The sequence below is a fragment of the Centroberyx affinis genome, unplaced genomic scaffold (genome assembly GCF_046629955.1).
Source record: "Centroberyx affinis isolate AG114_WGS23_722 - 3 ecotype Tasmania unplaced genomic scaffold, CSIRO-AGI_Caff_v1 ptg000361l_1, whole genome shotgun sequence".
Lineage (NCBI taxonomy): Eukaryota > Metazoa > Chordata > Actinopteri > Beryciformes > Berycidae > Centroberyx > Centroberyx affinis.
Window position 1 is genome coordinate 58944 of NW_027279032.1, and position 21468 is coordinate 80411.

Below are 21468 nucleotides of genomic sequence, written 5' to 3' on the forward strand. Positions count from 1 at the left end.
CACGGCTGTTTGCAGGTGTCACCAACTCAAACTCAAAAATGTCACACTATCCCTTTAACTCTGATGTTTTTTATTCCTGATCTAAACGACAGCCCTTCCTTGCTCATTCTCACTCGCTATAAAAGTAAAGGCAATTTTACTTTTCCCCCCTCTGAGAAATCTCATTAGGCTCATTGGACTTTGCTGCTCTGTGCATCTATCCACATGTTACACTGAGAGAGAGAGAGAGAGAGAGAGAGGGAGAGAGGATGTTCCGGCCCACTTCTGAGACAAATCCCTGTTGGTCATAGATACGAATACGCCGGCATACACAGCACACACTCGTCCAGCCAGAATGGACAAACCCTAAGACGTGTTCGCCATGTCTCTGGATTGGCCAGCATGCAGCATGGACCATTTCGCCCCTCGGTTTGCTTTAATGACCCAGGGAGCAGCCAGGGAAGTTAAATGCTTTAGCGGTTGTAATTGTGATGGAGCAAATGGCAGATACAACGCCCCAGTGGATTGAGGGTCCCCCCCCCCCCTCCCCCCTTAAACGCGGGCGAAGAGGATACGCCACAAACTAATCATCAGACGCTCGTTCACTGAGTGAAGAGCACTCTGGGAGATTGGGCCCAGGCCTGTGTGTGTGTGTGTGTGTGTGTATGTGTGTGTGTGTGTGTGCAGCTCGGCAGTAAGTCGTGACCTGGGTTGTGTCATAACGCATTTGCATGTATATTGTTTATATATGTGAGGAGAGAAACAAGGCGTCGGTGCTTTCATTTTCTGCGTTATTACTGTGCTGGAAGTGAATGACAACTCTCAGCTCTCATGGGATCTCATGCCTTAGCAATGTTATCAACTTGTGCCTGTGTCAAAAGAGGCAAACATTTGTCCATTTCCCTTTTGTCAGAATGGTCCGTGTTCGGCGTTGTGCATCCCAAATGTTCCCAAAAAAAACAAAACGTTCCAAGTCGTGCGGGTTGCCATGATTGAGCAGAGAACGACTTTATGTAAATGACGGCGAAAAGGTCATTCGATCTCCGCGGCGCCACCGGCCGAGCCCAGGAGCGGCTGGGGGGAGGGGGGGGGGTGGCGGCGTCAAGGACCGGTTGCCAAGGACACCGCCAACCTCCGCGGAGAGCAGCCGGGGAGGGGAAGGCGCCAGAGGAAGCCACCTCTGTGTTTCTCGGGGAGATAGAGTTGTCAGCAATCAGTCATTGTGACAGCCGAGCCGAAAACACGGGGACGACTCTATCAGGAGAGGCCGTGTTCCTGTTAGGCAACAGGCCGCCCGGCACTGATTCATACATGTGAACACGCTCTAACAAGTCCTGGTTCCAAACCGCCTCCACATTTGTTTAAGAGGCAGAGGTCCTTTACCGTCTCCGGGGCGCGAGGGCTTTCGTGTCTCTGTGCTGCGCTTATGTTTTATGGGAGCTGTTTCACATGTTTTCATCCAGCTTGTTGATCCAATGCTGTGTGTGGGTGTGAGCTAGTGGCCCGGCTGCACAGATGGCCTCGCTGCTGCCCCCTCCCCCTTCCCCACCCTCTCCGCCGCCTCTCGGCCAGTCTGCCTGCGGTCTGCACCCCCTGCTGGGCCTCCGACAGGCCGCCGCTGCTCCCTACCCACATCATGCAGCTGGTACCCAGGATCCACACACTTTACAACCACTTTGTCTTTTGTTTGTCTTACTGTCTTGTTGCTCTGTCTCCTTCTCTCCCATGGCTTGACTCTCTCTCTCTCTCTCTCTGCTGTCTGCACGAGTGAGCATGAGCAGAGGAAATCCCCACAGGCCGAGCGGCCGGCCCGGCAGGCAGCTAGCCTAGCGTGGCGGAGTGGGGGCAGGCAGGTAGTCTATTAGCGGTGCTGAGTGCTGGTCCGACAGTCCCGGCCATTCAGCCTTATTTATAGCCAGATAGCACCAGGCAGCGGCAGGTCATTCAGCAAGGCTCACACCTCTCTCTGCCCCGGCTTGTAGATCACGACAGATTTATCGAGACTCATCTATCTGTTGTTGCCTTCTTGGTAGTAGTTTTTTTTTTTTTACTTATTTTCCCTTCACGCCTTACTTTGTGTGAGGCCCGCCTGCCTGTGCTGGTGCGTATTGATTTATTGATGATGTGTGTCATGTAGCTGCCGCTGTCCAAATTGCTGTCTGTGTTTCCATCCTCTTATTAGTCCATTCATCATCATTGGAAAGCATCAGCTGTGGCTTTGCCTTCCAGGGTATTGGAATGAGAGAGAATGATGAAATAACATCATTCATGTGTGTGTGTACAGTATGAATATATATTGCCGCTTTTCACAGCTTGGACCCCGTAATGTTGAGCCCAAGGATCTGTGCAATGGTGTCTATTGTCAAGCGGCCAGATGTGGCGTGGCCAAAAAAAATCAATCTGTCTCTCGGCTTAGACGTGTGAGAGAGAGAGAGAGAGCGAGAGAGAAGGGGAAGAGAGGACACAAGCGCTTCTAAGAATCAAATCACATTCACCCAAAAGACTCTGTAAAAGTGATACGCAGCTTAGTGCTCAGACCGCTCCATGACTTATACATGACGACCAAAATAGAGGCCGGCTGGCTGGCTGTGTGAGCGGCTGTACAATGTACTGAGGCTGCGGGAACATGGGAAGGCCGACTCACATACACAGCTGCCCTCACACACACACACACACACACACACACACAGGACCCTGCCTAACATATCATGCTCATGCAAAATTCATAACTGCCACTTATACTTCCTTGTCTGATGTAATGGATAAATTGAGTTTCCGGCTTACTGGTCTGGAACATCACTTCATGACTGGGAAATATTGCCGTGGGTCCCGGGGTTCGCATTAGCACAGTAAATTTGGCATGCTGCTGGAAATCATGACAAATAATTATTCGGACCATAGCGCTGTATTTAGGAATCCAGTAGGATGTTCTGTGTGTGTGTGTGTGTGTATGGGGTGAAGCCTGCTGATGATATGAGGCCAATAGATATGAGGTTATAAATCAATGGCCAGATGCTTTTTTTTTTATCTCATAAGACCATTAGCAGATAAAGTGGCCCCACAAGGAGTAGTGCAATTCTTTAAAAGCCCTCACAGAGTAATGAGAGGGGTCTCGCGCTCAGTGGCCCTGCAGCAAAAGAGGGGTGTGTACGTGTGTGTGTCTGTGTGGTGATTGCCTGTGTCCAGCAGTACACTGTGCTTTTAAGCCATCTGTGTGTGTGTGTGTGTGTGTGTGTGTGTGTAGAGGCTACGTGCCTGTTTACACGGAAGTTTATTTGTGAGTGCGACTGGGGCTGTTCCCAATCCTCAATGAGTTTAGGGGGTGGATGGAGGGGAGGCAGAGTGTGTGTGTGTGTTTAGGGGTGGGATGGGGGTGTTCTGGAAGGACAGGGCTCCCCTTTTTGGCAGACAGATCAGTGCAGTGGCCGCTACGTGCCAGTGAAGAACTCTGCTAATGAACTGGGCGTTTGCACAGACACACACACACACACACACACATGCTCAAAAACACTCAAATGATTGACGCTCACATCATGCTAAAAAGAGAGGGTCCTACAAAAAGGAGATACAGGGAGGTAGCCAGGGAGCGAGGGGTGAGACCGGCCAGAAGGCGGGTGGGTCATCCGATGCTTGACAGATGTTTTGAAGAGACGGAGAAACCCACAAACTGTGATTGGACATCGGGACGCAGAAGACAAAGTCATGGGTCTCCGCCCACTCATAAGCACCCTTTTGTGTGTGTGTGTGTGTTCTACCTCAGTAGCATTCGCAATATCGGTCCTGTGTGTGTAATATCCATGTACCGTCTAAGCACGACCCGAGCAACCTTTTTCTTCACCTGCATTTTGAGCTATTGCTGGTAGGAGACTCAGGATATTAAATGTGGGAGTGACTGAGACGGTCTGTTTTGGCTTTCAATAAAGGAGGGGATGAGTATATTACAGCGATGCCGCATGTATTAGACCTTTTATAATCCTGGAAGCATTCAAAGCGAGGGTCGGCGTTGGAATGAACTAGCGTTGTTCCTTTTATTAATGGCAGTCTTAAAATAGCCAGTCTGGCAGAATGAGTTGCTAATCTACTAATTTACAGCGCTTCAGGAATCGATTTCCGGCTGTCTTTGCAGGTAATAAGACGTTATTTTTGTTCTCTCTCATATTCGGCAGTCATTTGCGTGCATATCTCTGTGTGTTTACAATCAATTTGTGAATTGATATCTTGGCAGGCGTGTGGCTTGTTTTTTAAAAAGCTGCTTCGCCTTAAGGACCGATTTAGAGTGGGGAGTTAGTCCATACTTTGAGGTAGGCTAGTGGATGAGATTAGTCCATTTTGATAAAATCATGAGAGAGAAAGACATCAGAGAGGTGTCTCATCAAAGTCGCGGTTATCTTTATATTGTCAAAAGAAGAAAAAAAATACCATCTGTCTCCTCGTATCAGGAGGATGGTGTGAGCGGTAAGGAGGATGATGGAGCCTCAGGAGAGCATGCCGTCCTTTTAATTAAGTAGACAGGAGCATGGGGAGCTGTGTGTGTGGGTGGATGGGTCTCTGTGCTTGTTCATGTACAGTATGGTACAGTTTAGTGTGTTTGCTGACTATATCTGTGTATATTGGATCAGCGTTTCCACGATGGAAAGAGCAGGCTTCACATCAGATCTTCTCCTGGGTCTCATGTCTCAACCTCTGATTGAACTAGACCAGAACAAGTTTTCCTACTCCTCCCATCCCTCACAGTGTTATTGGTAGAAAATGCCAAATGAAGGGATTTGCCTCTTTTAATTCTCATACCAAACGGCCCGGGTTAGGGCTATAATCTGGAACTGAGCCTCGTCACAGTCCGTTAACGCGGAGTGTTACTCCGCTGCGGATTACCGCCTCCGCTGACTGAGGACTATAAACACTGGCTTGGCCTGGTGGGGAGGGGTGGAGGGTGGGAGACGTTTCTAGTGATGTATCCCTGGATGGAAAAGTCTTCCAGCCTGAGGGTAATGCGTCATAGGTGGCTGCCCAGAAATAAGTTGTTTCCACTCGGTGGTAGCCCTGACAGCAGAATACACTTGCACACAAAGAGGGGCAGACATAGAGGTTAGGCTGTCTGAATGGTTGGCAGGAGGGTGGTATCTCTGGAATTTGTCCTGGCCTATTTCTGTTGTGTTTTTGATGCCTGGCTGAGTGCTAACTGAAGACTCGCGCCTCGGACGAGGACGGACGAGCTCGTGTTCTTCTGTAATTGGAGCTGTCATTAAAATAATTTGGCCCACTGTGGAAGCAGACAGGCAGACAACACCATATCCTCTGCTTGGAAGCAAGTTGCTAAGTGTCAGCTTGTTCTCCCCAGTAGATCCGTCACCATCATGTTCCCATGTAGAGGTTGGGCTACCACAGTGATGATGAGGTGTTAATGTTGCAGTGATGTAGAGGATTAAAGGATGTTTTTTTGTGTGTGACAGTCACATGATTGTTTTACCTGGTAAGGGAAACCACCGCATCTTATTTCATAATTCATGGTCAAATCCAATTTGAATCATCAGCAACACGCTGTTTTATGCTAAATATGGATGATTTCTGCCCCAAATGTGAAGCATGCTGTGGCTCATTTAGCAAAAATGTTGTTTGGGCTACCTGAGAACTGAGCTATGCAACCAGTTCTACACAATTCTCAGGCCAAGGAAACCTTCTGACCTACATGTAGAATATTAAAAAACCCTTATCCTTCCACAGTGACAGAGCTTGATCAGCACCATTAATGAAAGGTATAGGTTGATGTCAGATTGCCATGGCAATGTGCTGGACGGCTGAGTCAGAGTCGCCATAGAGACCCGGAGGCAGGTTAATGTAAGGTCACCATGGTGACATTCACAAGGGTCATGCCGTGGTCAGAGTCAAAGCAGGGCCATCATGATGATGGTGACGAGGAAGTCGAAGTCACGGTTGCCATGGTGAAGAGGAGGAGAGAGGACTAATGGAAAGGGCTAAAGGAGGGGTCAGCGTCGCAGCTGGGCTCTCGGTCGTCCATCATGCAGCCTTCCCAGACTTCCTGACGGCCCAAGGTGAGATGGAGATGGATAGACACAGAGAGACAGAGAGAGGGAGGGAGGGAGGGAGGGAGGAAGGGGGGGGGAAGGGGGGGATGTGTCCTCTTCATCGATCATTCAGTGCCGGCTGCTGACATGGCGGCTACAGGACTCCCTTTTGTTAACAGAGACACTGTGGGTCTGTGTGTTCATGTGCATGCTTGCATCGTTACCTCTCTCCTCTCACAGGCGTCGGGACAGGCAGATGTGTGTCAGGCGGTAGGAGGGGAGGGGGAGGGGGAGGGGGAGGGGGGAGGGGGGAGGGGGGAGGGAACTGGGAATAGCTGACGGACTTATCCAGTTATTAATCTGACAGATGTCAACCTTTCTTCGCGATTCCTCCGGCGGTGTCACTGTGTCACGGAGTAGGAGGCCGGAGTCTCCCTGAGGCAGCGCTGACGCTCGGCGGTAGTGAAGGCTGACCTTTGGCGTGCGGAGAGGGCCCCGTGCGGCGTCCCTCTGACACCGTTTCTCCCCGCTGTCGTTTGTTCGGCGAGCGCGGGCCCCTCGTCCCTCGCCTGCTCTAATGTAGTGCCGCGTGGCGAGATATTTAGCGGGGGGGGGGAGACGAGGCCAGCGCTGGCAGCTACACGCCGTGCGGGGAAATTGGCCCGTAGAACAGATGAGGGAAATCAAGTGTGTGTCATTCGTCTGCAAGTGGTGGAAGCTGAGTAAAACAGGTTGTGATAGCTTTTCAACGAGGCCATTTGTAAGAACAATCCGCCACACCAGGCAGCCCCTGCTCTCCTAGATATTACGGCCAGAGGGACTCATTCCTCGGTGTCAGCTCTTTCAATCCCTCCAACCCCCATCCTCATCCATGTTAATGGTATGGTATGAATATGGGACAAACCTCGCAAGTCACACAGATTGCAAATAGATTCTCCCTTCTGTCATGTGGGACTGCCTTTCCCGATTTTCCTACCGCAATTACGCTAAGCTCCGCTGCCAGACCTAGACGGAGTCCGCTTCAAGCACGGCTCATTTCTCATCACTAGGACTGTCAGCGGTAATCACCGTTGAAAACAGATGTTTTGAGCTTTACTTTCCGATTGTGCTCCTCTCGTTTCTACCGCTATCTGTTCCCCTTGTCTCCTTGGCTCACATCTGTCCCTCGGGGCTAGCCTAGCTTAGAATAAACATTGGCAACCGGCTTTGTCTCTATGGCAACAGCTGTGCATGCTGAACGGTAGAGCGGGGATGGAGTGGGTAGGAAACGGTGGTGATGGTGGTGGGTGTTGCTAAATGGGACCTTGGTGGTGGGTGTTGCTAAATGGGACCTGGTGTTCTTCCAGGTGATTTGATGCGAGGTTAAGGGGGAGTGAGATATGTGAGAGCCTCAGGGAGCGCTTGTCTTTGTTTCAGGCTGAAACCAAAGGAGCAAGCGCATGGGGGGTGATTGTTATTTTCCCAGGTAACCCAGTAAGGGCTCAGTGGGGTTGGGCTGTGAAAACCACCCAGTCAGTCTATCAGTTGGGGTAAGGTTCCCCTGACCCCCTCTCCCTTAACACCTCGATTAGCCGGCTACAATTACAGCGGCCTTTGCCTCCATCCCACTTTCTGTGACAGCCTGAGGAAGTGTTGGATTGATCCGGCCAATACGCTCAATCTGCTCAAGCATGCAGAGCATTTGTTTTTCTTTTTTTTTTTCTTGTTCGCTTGTCTAAATATTATTTAGTTCCACCCTTGAGCCGGATTTGTCAGCAGGGATTTCGCTGAGCATATTTTCACTCTCCGCACTGATGGCTAAGTACTTCCGCCGCTTGATGTGCCTATATTGTTTTATGTAATTTGAGGATTGTGCTCGATTGTGCCCATCTCCTTCCCTGGCTGTTTCCATGCTCGGTGCGGTCTGTTCCCAGGGCAGGGCGACCTCTGACCACTGTTGATTCACAGGCAGCTGTCTGTCCAGGCCTCAGTCAGGCGATCGGAGGAGGAAATTCCTGCTGACTCAGACCTGCCTTGATGTCATCACCGCTGGTCCCACCTGTGGTTGTTTCACTGCTAAACCAAAGAAATGTTTTGATACATGCTTTCAAGTTTCTAACTGGCGCTGGACAAAAAAAAATCAAAAATAGGTCATATATGCTCCATCAAAAGTCTAAAAGTTCAAACCTACTTTGAATTTTGTTGGACTGCTAAACCCAGTGCTACCCAACTCTGAAGGTTATCTGATACAGCAGCCCAAGGTCGTTCCAGGGGGGCGGGCTCTGACTCAGGAAGTGATTGTAGTCGCTGCTCCTATTGGCTGTTCTTCTGCCCAATAGAATTTGACCTTATTTCTCTCTCATTTCTGTAAGCTGCATGCCCATCCATTCTTCTGAGTGTGGTTTCACTGTATGGGGGCTGTATGGGGGGGCTGTTTGCGGTGCGGTGCAGGCTGATCTACCTGTCTACCTGTTGTAAGCATTGACCTAAAAGAGGCAGAGAGTTGAGGCTCCATCTGCTGTTACGTGCAACATGAGCTGCTCTCCCGGGCACAGCCAGGTAACTCTACACTACTTCCTGTCCTCACCTTGTGCAGGCTGGCAGGGCTGCTGAGGTACGATGCAAGAGGAAGAGGGGGAAGTGTGTGTGTGTGTGTGTGTGTGTGTGTGTGTGTGTGTGTGAGGAGGGTGGGGGACATTTTTGTGTCTGTGTTCTTGCTCAGTAATTATTTGCAGGGACAAACGGCTGGCTTCAAGGGGAAAACAAATGAGGTGGGCTTTAGTGCTCCTTGTTATACCTGGCCTTGTCCCCTTTGTGTGTGTGTGTGTGTGTGTGGACTGGGAGGGTGACCTTTCTCTCAGAACTGACAGAGAAACTGCCCTTCACCCCCCCTCCCCAGCTGGCTCCTGCATCATCACATGCGTATCCCACAGTGTGCCAACCTGTGTGTGACACAGAGAGAGAGAGATAGAGAAAGAGAGAGCAGAGGCCCGAGGGAGCCGGCAGGTTTGAGGTCACACCACCGCTAGCTACTGCCTCCTTCAGCCCCATACTAATGGATCAATCAGTATGTTGTGTTGCCATGAACTGCCCCCGACCTGAACCGCTCTTAAACACGAGTTCAACATGAATCCAGACACCTTCTCTCATTTCCCGAAGGAGCGATGCAAAGAAAAATACTTTCATTTTTCTCACCATTAGTAAGCGTGTTCATTTGTGCTAACAGTGAACAACAAAGGGAGTTCAGTATGCAGCACTTAGCTGCTTTGCTCGCCTAACTGACAATGCTTAGTCTTAATGAGTGTTTTTCTCTCTCTCCTCTTTGGACAGAGCGGTTTACAGCGACCAGACAGGAAGATGGATGAGCTGCAGGATGTACAGCTGACTGAGATCAAGCCACTGCTGACCAATAAGGTGAGGGGCAGCAGGACAGTGACCACCTGCTAAAGGAACAGGCGTGCGACCGTGCAACCACACACACACACACAAACACACAGATGTGTGGTGCACTCCTAAACTGAAGAAGCGCCCCACATGGCACTCTCAGGCAAACGCATACACTAATACGCCAGGCATGCACACTCTGCAGTCCCGTTCATCAAAGTGAATAATTCATATCTGCTTGACTGTCGAGAGGGGGAAGAAAAGAAGGGGGTGCAAGTCAATGGAAGGAAAAAGAGGTTGTAGACGGAATGAGGCAAGACGGAGAGAGCGGGAGGGAGGGAGGAAGAGATAGATGGTAGAGAGAGAAAGAGGAAGAGAAAGAAGGCAGAGAGAGAGAGAGAGGGAGGAAGAGAAGGAAGGCAGAGAGGGAGGAAGAGAAGAAAGGCAGAGAGAGAAAGGGGGGAAGAGAAGCTAAGGCAGAGAGAGAGAGGGAGGAAGAGAAGGAAGAGAGAGAGAGAGTGGGGGAGGTACGTGTAGGGAGAGAGCAAGGCAAAGAGTTGGGGAAGACGGTCTGAAAGCAAGAGGGAAGAAAGGGAGATCAAAGGCAGAAACTCATCTCTTTATTTCTGGGAGCGCAAGAGAAAGCAAAAAACGAGAAAGTGAAAGAGAAAGGAGGGAGGGAGGGAAGGAAGTATGTAGGAGAAAAACCCCCAAGTGGCAGATCAAAGCTCTTCCCAGCCTCTTCTCCCCACCTCCTCCTCCTCCTTCTCCTCCTCCTCCTCCTCCTCCACGCTCCATCGCTGCAGCTCATCGTCTTCTGGCTGGGCGGGGCCCTGGTCAGGAAGTGGGTGTGTCTGGGTGACAGGGCCCTCGTTACCTCCCAGCGGGGATGTTCTGACCACCACCACCCCCCCCCCAGGCAACTGTCACCAACAGTTAGGAGGGAGTCGCGCCTCAGAGGAGGTGCAAGCGGTGATGTATCAGGTCTGAGAGGGTTACGTCACTCCTCAGCGGTGGGTCTGAAGCCCGAGCCGGAGTGCGTTTCCCTCCCTGTCTGGCTGGGCGACAGGCTGGCTGGCTGCGTAGATGCCTCGAGCCTCGAGGTGACAAGGTGGGAGACAACGCCATAAAACTCATCTGATTGAAGGAGACTAGAGCTGACCTCTCACTCCACCTAGTGGCCAGCTCATTAAAAAGACAAAACAGGGGAGTCTCGAAGACAGATGAAATAGGAGACAAAGAGAGGCAACTGCAAAACACGGGGAAGAGGAAGGAAAGAGGAATTTCAGTTGCTTTCTGATCCTATTTAGAAATGAGGAAAATACAGTCTTCTCTCCATGCCGGTAATGCAGCAATAATATCCAACAGGGCATTTTTTAATGTGATTATGGGTACAAAGATGATGCGGCAAGGTACAAGGCACAGCTGATTACCATCAGCAACACCGAGGTACCCATAACAACAGTGAAGAACATCATAACTGGTACTGTGGCTTTTATATAACGGTTACCAACGGATGTGTACTGAGTAAAGTTTTCTTCAAAGTAGGGCATACATAAGAGGAGACCACATGAAAAACTGCTAACAAGCTCCCTGGGTAGTGCAAGAGTTGGCATAGCAACCAATAAAATACATGATTCATGCAAATGATCCGCGCTGATGGCATTGTGTCTTTGACCAATCAGAGTTTCTTGTCTCACCAACATGTTCAAGTCATCAAGGTGCCATGACAGCAATGTTTCAACAAGTTTCTGTAATCGCATCATAGAAATGTTATTGACATGTTGGAGTCCATTCATATGAAATAAACCAAAGGACTTCCATCACGTCTCCAATGGGTTTGTATAGGCTTAAGCCAGAATCAGATTATTACCATGATATCAGCTGCACAGTTATTTAGGAGTAGGAGGAAGGAGGGGACAGCAACAACCGACCCCCTCCTCTGGACCAGTATGTACCCTTCTGGTCTGGCCTAGAATTGAATCCCAGGAGAACCTTCTCTGTTGTCTGCTGCCCGCTCGCCCCTCTGTCTCTGGCCATGTGCTCTGTAGCTCTCTCAGCCTTCCTGAGTCTACTGGGGTGATTTGTTCCTAAAATCATGCAGGTTAGATTATCATTTTAGCCGTAGTCATGTAGTCCTACCAAACACCCAGTTGGACTGATACACACACACACATCAGGATGTGCTGGCAGCAGTAAGTCAAGATAGTAAAACCTGCGTACTGGAACTCCATTTATGCACCTTTTTATTGAAAAAGTCTTGATCTGATGTGGATCATCTTAAGGACAGACCTCAGCACCCAACCAAATCTATAGCAAATACTGGTAGGCATTACACCAGGCTCACACTTAATCTGTAATGCACTTGCGTTGCTGCAAACTCTAGTTTGCAGCAACGCAAGTGCTACCATGGCTCAAATGTTTTGACATCAAACTGATTAGACCTGGTTGATTGTAGTATTACAACCAAATTTTTTACTCTGTTTCACTGACAAAATGTATTTATCACCCAAAGATCACAGAGAGCCTGTAAAAAAAATGGGGGGGGGGGGGGGGGGAAGAAATTTGTTTTAGTTATGTATGTCAAGTATGCATACATACTCGATGCACAAGAAAAAGAAATCCAGCACCTCAGAGGGTAACGTGAGTGTGCTGAGTGCACATTAAGCATGATCCTGGCTTCACATGTAGAAAAATGTCTCCTATGAGCCTATGATATCTTCTAATTCTCCTCTTTTTCTCTTCTTGCAGAATTCACGTAACTTTCAAGACTTTGACTGCCAGGTGAGTGTTGCTCTCTGCTTCTATCTAAAACACTTGCTGCTGTGCTGGCCTGGGTTGGGGAACCACAGTATGCTAGTGGAGGGGGAGGCATTGGGACGTGGCCCCATTCTCAACCCCCTCCTGCAGCCCTACATCTGAACATTGTTCCCCACTTACCACCAGAGTCCCAAATTACCACCCACAAAGCGTCAAATGCTGATAAAATGTGTTTTTTTGCAGATAAATCAATAAGGTTAATGGTAATATTTTAAGACGATAACAAATGAAAACCTTGGTTATATACAGCATGTGGTCCGCCTGTTCTCAAACTTTGTCCCTTTGTGGGGGAGGTTCAAAATTCTCTTTTTTGAAATCTTTTGCACTTCATGATGCATTGCAAACATGATCTACTGTAGCCTATATGAATGAGTGAGCATGTTTGAAATTAACACACAGTACCTGATTCTGTACACAAAATAAGATTGAAAACAGGTAGGATGGCTGGTGAAAATTTTTCTTGGCAGGTAATTATTTTTTTGGTTTACCTACCCTTGGTAGGTGAGACCGAAAGTTTATTTTAGAGGCTGTTTAGATTGTGTGTGTGTGTATTTATTGGTATGTGTGAGGATGATTTGTACTAATATGAAAAGGCAATACATGAATACACATTAGTCTCTTATTTGGTGGAGTTAAGGCAGGGTTTGGGATACATAAACAGCATTTAGAGGTTGGCCTTATTTGTGTGTTTGTTGGTACCTTTTCCTAAAAACAACGGCATTAGGAGTGACCGCTGGATCACCTCGGCTAATGGCCCCTAGCCCAGTGTTAATCCCTGCTTCCTCCAAGCCTGGCCTTGAGCCTGTTGATGGGGGGGCAGGGCAAGACGGGCCATGCTGTGGGAGAGACGGTTAAGTTTCATTTGACAAATGAATCAAAACCTTTAGTTACAATTTTTGCAGCGTGCAAACATGAGCAACTCGCCCAAATCTAGAAACCAGAGAACTGTAATCTATTCTGTTATACAGTCTGGAGACGCTCCTTTGTAAATGAATGGGAGGCCGATTTTGTGAGCTTATACAATGTTTGTATGACCTTTTAATATCTATTGTAACACTATGTTTTTCCATGTGAATGTATCCAGATCCTCATACCTTCAATTTCTTTTCTAGTTCCTTTTTTCTGGGTGGGTTATTGTGTGTGTGTGTGTGTGTGTGCGGAGGTGGTTCTCTCTTGTGTAGTTGTTGTGACAGATAATAGAAGATCTTTACAGACCGTACTTTCCTAGTAAATGTCAGGAATCTCATAGGAACAATTCCCCAGATGGGACCACGCATATTTTAAGTAATGCAGACAGGTACAAGTACAACAATTTCCGACATCTTTTAATAGTTGTTTCAGCCAAAGTCTTCTATGCTGAAATATAGTGTTGGGGAAATTGCATCTGCTCTTTCCAGAATAAGCATTACAGCCTCACTCAAGTCATTTTAGGGGATAATGTAGGAAACATTAGAATTCAAGAAAGGGGTATTGGCCTGCCCTACATAGAGCGGGCAGTATTCCAAATCCCATCCTTTGATGATGCTTTGCATGGTGAATTGGCTCGCAGTCCCTCAGCCTCCGTGCTATGTGAGGGATAATTTGCTTTTCTTGCAAGGGATGAGTTTCCTGCATAAGAAGGGATCATTTCCCAGACACCGGTGCACTGCTGTGTTTCACGAGCCACGTGCCTGCGAAGGGTTAAACTCTTCGTCCCTCCCTCACTTTCTGCAGTCATGCCAGTTTCCAGCATCCCACCAGGGCTAAATATAGCTACTGCAGGTAGGGGAGGAGAGTAAGCATGTTAGCTGGAGCAGGCTTGGTGCTTGGTGCATGCGGTCTCTCATGTACTCGTGTATGCACTGTTACTAATATATTCATATTCTTCCAACACACACCAGCTTACCAAATGGTCCTGGTTGTACTCACTCACCAGCTCGGTGATATTCCCAATGTGACATTCCTCTCCATTCCCCCCACAATATTTTTTTTGTGTCCTGAGACAGCAGGGAGGTTGAGGGAGCTACAGAGTTGAGGGAGACACATGAGGTATGGGTGTGACTCAGCCCAAGGCCAGAAGGTGTCATTTGTTCACCAACTGCAATTATTGTACCAGAATTTGTCTCAGTGACATTGGTGCGGAGCGTAGGTATAGCTTTTGACCTTATTCCCATGGTGGCCATTTTGAATTTACAGTACATCACACCCTGGGTGGGAAACTCTGCCAAGGAATCTATAAAGATAAATATAGATTCTTTGAACTCTGCGTGAAAGATTGGTGTTATTTCAACACATAAGTGAGGACTTCAGATAGACCTACCAGTTAGATAGGAATCTCAGGAACAACAACTACAAGGACCGTTTGAATTCAGCAGGGAAGTAAGCTAGCGTTAGCTTACTAGCTAGCCTGCTGCTAAGCAGCTACCTAGCCAGCTATAATAGGCCAAATATATTACCTAAATGTGAACCTATGTCCCTGTGGATTCTTAAGATGCATTTGTTTCAAACATATTTTTCACTGGGGAATCTGTGAAATGATAAATGTTTGTCTTATGTGTTTCTTGGTACACAACAGTAAGACATAGCTGGGCTGAACTTGTTCTTCCGGGTAGAATTTCCCACCCTGAGTCTTAAGTTCAAAATGGCTGCTGTGTGAATAACGTCTATAGTATCACCGTACATAACTACCACTATCACAGTACATACTGACACATGGTACAAAGACAACAGGACCCCACATGCAATGCGAGACATGTAACAGACAGCATACTCCACATGAATACATTCAGCATATGGGGGAGGGGGTCTTCAATCCAGTGCTGCAGCTGGAGGATGAATCCAGCTGCTCTCCTCCTCATCTCATCTGCCTGCAACCAAAGCTCCCACTACAGGCAGGCCGGTGGCACTGCAGCGGTGATGTCAGAGCCCGTCACTCTGCGTGGACGGGTGGGGGAGGCGGGTGTGGGGGGGGCAGCAGGAAGGAGAACCTGGAGGGTGTGGTGCTGCAGTCTCGTGTCCCCTAAGATGTCCTGCTTATGCCATGGGTGGGGAGGAGGAGGAGGAGGAGGAGGTGGTGGTGGGGTGTGTGGGATGTGAGTCAGAGTCCTCCACCCACGGGACCTTCTGTGTTTTAAAGTGCACACTTAAGAACATTGAGTAACTTCTACGGACATGGAAATGGCTGACAGTACGCTTTAAAAATAGAGCAGCTCAGGGTAGACAGGAGAGTGCTGTGGAGCGAGAGAAGAGGTCGAAATGGGATTCGTGGAATTTTTACAGCTATATTTTAGTTTCTTGTTTCAGATTGTTTAGAATTGTTGTGTTTGCCTTTTGATAGTCTATTCATTTATTGACAATATTTCCCATATATTCTATAATATCAGGTGTGAAATGTGATTGTTATATTCACATTTGGTGCCTTTATCTGCTCGACCTTGTACCACTGCAGCACAAAGACAAGAAAGAGCTGTCTACTTTCTTATTGGAACAAATGACTGCAAGTCATGGCTTTTCTAAAATCCTCACTGTCTCGTTAAGCCCAGCAGAGGGCGCCATAAGCCTGTTCTTTGTGTGGCTGGAGGGCTGTGCCTTTGTGCGGTGCTTTTGCAGTCCACTATGTTTTTCAAATTTTTCAAAAGTCCTAAATGGGAGCGCAGGATTCTCAATAAAATGGTGTATTGTACAGATGTGGCTAAAGCAGCACATTTAGAGAGAATAACATAACATATGCCAGCTGGTGGACGGTTTTATCCAAAACGCCTTAACGAGCGCATATATTTTTAGCATGTGTGGCCATGTGGGGATCGAACCCTTAATTCTGTCAGTGTTAATGCCATGCTCTACATGGCATTGAGCTACACAGGACCAGATACAGAGCGTCTGTCCTCAGAGACGGGACCTCTGCGCTGAGGCAGTTGGATGACTCACGGTCTGATAAAAGAGAGGCGCCGGTCTCTGCCCTGCCCATCAACTGGCGTACATGTGATCATCGCCACGATCTCCTTTCATTCATGCCAGATCGCGGCGGTGATGATGTGTGACTGACTGATGATGTGTGACCTCCATCTTCAATCATTTCTGCCATGTGAGCAGTCACACATCATCACCACCACGATCTGGCATGAATATTTGGTGATTGGAACTAGACGGACTGTAATGAAACAATATCACCTGTTTATGAGAGAAAGCGTTCTAGGTTACAAACCTTGGCCTAGTGAAATAAAGTATCAGTGCTGCAATTCTCTCGATGTGACACAATGGGGCACCACAGACTGCAATTCAAAATGGATAGGCCTATTACTTGTATTACTATATGGGAATGACATTTGTCTACATAACAATTGTCTATCCCTTTCAATGTACATGCGAGTACATGTGTGTCAGTGGCACCCTCTGTAGGGCAGCACAGGCAACTTTAGAGGAGAAACACTGGCAGTTTACAACGAAGCTTGCTGCTGCTGCACCGAGGAACCAATGAAATGTCGCTTGACTCCATAATCCCACCCATTCTGCACTGTCTGCATGTGTCCCATTGGTCCCGCAGAGCAGCCTACCTTAAACAAAGGCGTGACTCCATGAACCGCATTACCCTCACTGCTATTATTTGCCTTGTGCAGATGACAGAGGAGAGTAGAAAATGACAGATCAATAAACTACGTGAATCAATAGACTCAGAGGGAGGTTTAGGGGAAATGCATCCCCATGCAGTGTTGAATGTTCAACAGTTCTTCTGCTGAGGAAAAAAAGTCACAACTAATGTCTGTGCACTATGTCAATTGTTTTCAAATGTTTGGTTTTTTTTACTGTTCATTTGTAGCCTTTTATGGGAGTTATATTTTCTGCTCAGCACAGAACATAATCAGGTCACCTCAAGGTTGTTTTCTGTTAAACGTCAAAATGGATTCCTGAGCATGACGAAGATATACACAATGCAGTAGTGTGGCACTAAGAGCCGAGAATTGCAACAAAGCTGAAGTGGATAGTCATCGTCACACAGTAGAAGCAATCGGTGCATGTCAGACCGCTGAATTTTACACTATTCCCATTGACTGACTCAGTCTTGTCTGTAAATTGGAGGTGACTAACTGAATTTTGGCCACTCAGATAAATAGATTTTCAGTGAGCTCATTCAAATTCATCTCACCTAACAAGGTGAAGCGAGAATAAATCTGGAGGCAGGTATTGGTAAATCACAGCGACCAGCGGCCATTTTGCTGATGCAGAACACAGTCCAGGGGTGAGCAGTCAAAGTCAGCATCCTCTCCTCTGCTCTCCTCCAGCTTCACTTTGTCAGCCTCGCCGCGTGACGTCACATGCCTGTCTGTTTCCTGGGCTGCCTGCATGCCTGCCTCCACCCCAACATCCCTCTTTCACCCACCCGCCCACCCATTCCTCCCTCCCGTCCCCCCATTCCTCCCTCCCGTCCCTCCCTCCCCTCTCCCTCTCCATTCTCTTCTAGCCACACCCCCTCCCTCTAACCACCTGACCCTCCACAATCCAATTAGGTGCAGCGGTGGCTGGATGCACGAACGCACTGTGCCTACAAAGCACAAACTGCAGTCTCACTGTCCTCCCCCTCTCTCTGTTTTTTCCTGCTCTCTCTCGCTCTCTCTCTCTCTCTCTGCATCTTATCCATCCTCCCCCCCTTGCTGCTTTCATTCAGATTATTTGCCCATCTCCTCTCCTCTTCACTCCCTCTGCCGTGTCTCTCTCTCTCTCTCTCTCTCTCCCTCTCCTCCCTCTCTGCTGCTGCTGCTCGAGCCGGCTGCTGTAGCTTCACTCTGCCGCTGTCAGGAAGTGCAGCTAGTCCCTGTGTCTCTTCCCTCTTCGCTCCTCTCTCTCTCTCTCTCTCTCTCTCTCTCTGCCTCACCCTACATCCCACCCTCCCTTGCTCCCACCCACCCACCCACCCTCCCTCCTGCTGGTGGAGATCTTCAAAGCTGCCCAGCACACACACACGTACATAGCATAACACACTCCTCTCCTGCGTGGGAAAACATGTCAGCTATTCTGGACCTGGACCAGATTGCATGCTCTGGGAATGGAGTGGTGAGTGATCCGCGTCTTGCCTTGCCTTGACACACCTCGCGGGGTCCTTGCAGGGTCCTTGCAGGGAGGGGGAGGTGGGGGGGGGGGGGGGGGTTCGGGTGAAGGTTGTTGTGCAGTTTTCCTTTTTAGCCAGGTTGACAGCAGCTGGTTCTTGGTGCGGCTGGAAGTGGTGGGGGTCTTCCTGACTCGCCTGTCACCACCTTAGGCAGACGGCTGAGAGGCTGAGCTTTCTCTCTGGGCAGCTGCTAGTGTGGGGGCGAACATTTGTCTGCAGGATTCTTGGGTGTGTGTGTGTGTGTGTGTGTGTGCAGGTCATACAGTACCCATGTGTGCGGTCAGCATAGGCGAAACATGCTCAGGGCGCAGTGGTGCATTTTAATGCGATGATATGAAAGATGCATATATGTGAGGTGCATAAGTGTCTCTGAATCTGCAAATGCCACAACCGGAGTGTGTGTGTACGTGCCTGTCTGCAAGTGGGCGTCCATTGTGTGCGAGTGTGAGAGTGCACTTATATGCATCCGTGCACCTGTATTTGTGTGTGCCAGGGTGCCTGCTGGTGTCCATGCCCATATAGGTGTGTGTGTGTGCGTGTGTAAGCGCATACACTCATCATCTGTGTGTGTCTGTGTGTATGTCTCTTAGTGTAGTGCCTGTTCTGTGCGGTTGAGAGTGAATGGCTGTGGATGGTGCATAGTTCCAGTGTTGCTTTGGTTTTTTTTCCCCCTGTTAACACTGATAACATGGCCTTGTTCCTGACTATGTATCACTGTGGGGCAGTAGGGAGGTCACTCACCCCCCCCCCACACAACACACCACGACCACTGGATTGGTTCATTCCCTCGCTTACAGAGACCTTGAGTTAGTGTTTTTTTTACCCACTGCTTGGATGACATGAGCACATTGTATGTGTGTCGCGGGGGGGTGGGGGAGGGGGGGTGCATGTGTGTTTGTGTCAAAGAAGAGCAGGGTGCCATGTAGCCCACACATACAAGCACACATACACACACACACAGGAGATTTGCATTGTGTGTGTGTACACTGTTTGCAAGCTGCAGGCTGCTTGGCGTTTTCTGCCCTGTAATGCTGCTCTCTGAGGTGATTGATGCTGTTCCTGTCAGGGCGGGGAAAACAGGGAAGGAGGGGGGGGGGGGGCGTAGACAGGAGAAGGATTGCGGGAAGAGGAACAGCATGACATACTGCTCTCCTTTTTTCACCCCCTCCCCTCTCCCCACCAATCTCCTGCCCTGTAGAATAATATTTCCCCTCAATTTCTGTGGCGCTCCTATCGTTCTTCTCCCCCTTTCCCCTCCTGCTGCTTTCCTTCATTCTGGGACTGTTCTAAACTGAATCCTCAGTATTCCATCTACCCCCCCCCCCACCCTCACCCACACACTTCGTCCCGGCTACCAGCCACTATAACCGTGTTAATAGGGTTTCAGCCATTGCAGTGCTCTCCTTCTTGTTCCCTCAGGCTCTCCAGGCTAGCTGCCCCGCCCCATGTCTGTTTTCTTGTGATGCTGCTGCTCTGCGTGTATGTGTGTGCACATACGTGTGTGTGTGTGTGTGTGTGTGTGTGTGTGGAGATGACGAGAGGCAGAGCACTCATATCAATACAGGCTATACACAGGAGTTAAATGGCTGGATGAAGGGCCCTCTCCTCCCCTCCTCTTGTATTACCTTTCCTCCCTCATTCTCCACCCCTGTTTGTGTCCCGACATGGTTGGTTAGGCATAATAAATCAAAGCGATGTGTCCTCTCTGTTCCAATCCACACCCTTCTGTTTGTCATACGGCACTCCTCTCTCCTCTCTCCTCTCGCACTCACCTCCTGTCTCTGTCTTTCTGTCCCTCCTCACTTTCATGCTCTACTTCCTCTCATCCACTTCCAGACTCTCTCCGTCTCTCTCTCTCTCTCTCTCTCCCCCCTATCTATCTCATCTTCATTCTCTATTTCCCCCCTCTGTCGCTATCAACGTTCTCATTTCCTGACTCTGATTTCCATCACTATTGGTGCGTGCATGCCTTTGTGGGCGCATGTACGGTACATGCAGGCGGCACAAGACAAATATTTGTGCAAGCCTGCATTTTTGTGTGTGTGTGTGTGTTTGTGTTCGCCCCGTTTCTTCGAGCAAAGCTTCTCCTCCTGCCCTGGGTGTCCTTGACACCGTCCTTGCCTAAATTCCAAAAGTCTGCAGCGACACAACCGGGGAGAGTTTCTCCTCAGTCCATAACAGGTTGTTCTGCCCCCCAGCCCGGGGACTGCAGAACCATTTCATTAGCTTCAAAAGGCCTCAGATGGTTACAGTGGCTCTTATCAGCAGGAGAGTTTCTTCAGGGTTTATTCCAGAGGGTATAATCGCTACAGTGATGCTGTAGATTGTAACACACAGTCGCTGGTATGCAATGTGGATTCGTTTTGAGTGTTGTTTTCTTTGCGTACAGCTTTTGTGTTTTGTATGTGAGGTACATCGCAGGGTAATCTCTTTCAGGACACCCAGTCAAATAGAGATTTGTCACTCTGATGCTGTCAGGATGAGACACAAAATACTGCAGCCTTGTCCTTGAGAATTAACCTTCAACACCTCTAGAGAGATTCTGACACATATCCATCAGCCAGACGCCTAAACTGGGAATCCGGGAGTGAAAATGGCGGTGTGTATGTGTGTGTGCAGTCGCAGTGAGGTGCTGCTCTCCCCCTCCGTCTCTCAGCCATAACCTGAGTCTCTCTCCGCTCTCTCTATTATTGATGACCAGCGGGCCTCGAGACCGGGGCGAGCGCTGGGCCCCGCCCGTCGCACATGCACGTACCTACGTCCCACACGCTCACGCGCACTCTTGTACGCAGCGGCAAGTCATGCTGACCTTGAGGAGTGTGTGTGTGCGTGAGTCTGTGCGTGTGTGTGTGACGTCAAAAGATGCCGCGGTTCTGTAGAGGTACCGAAGTGACCCGAGCCCGAGGAAAGTTTGCAGACGGGCCTGAGAATGGCTTTGTCACTTCCTGTACATTGCGTCACTTCCCATTACATCACTTCTGAATCCCATAAATACTAATGAGGACCTCTGCTTGTTTTTGCTGTGTCATCTTTAAGTACTTTTCCCCAATTTACCAAGCTAGATGGTCATGCAGTCATTCAAGCTGAATTGCATTGATAAACACCTTTCAGCCATTTTATGCAACGCTTTTGCAGATGCGCTGTGAGGTTCTTCTAATTTGGGGCTTCCTTGTGCCTGATGGAGAAAGCTATTCAAAAAAA

At 48.9% G+C, this 21468-nt stretch overlaps 1 protein-coding gene across 1 annotated transcript in view; it reads left to right on the forward strand.

Annotated features, from left to right (window-relative positions):
* Positions 1-21468, forward strand: part of ndrg3a (ndrg family member 3a) — a 32853-nt gene that overhangs the window by 3592 nt on the left and 7793 nt on the right. The window contains exons 2-3 of the mRNA XM_071515601.1: positions 9312-9395; positions 12117-12149. Of these exons, the coding sequence (XP_071371702.1) occupies positions 9339-9395; positions 12117-12149 (90 nt within the window). The 5' untranslated portion in view covers positions 9312-9338. The remainder of the gene's footprint in view (positions 1-9311; positions 9396-12116; positions 12150-21468) is intronic.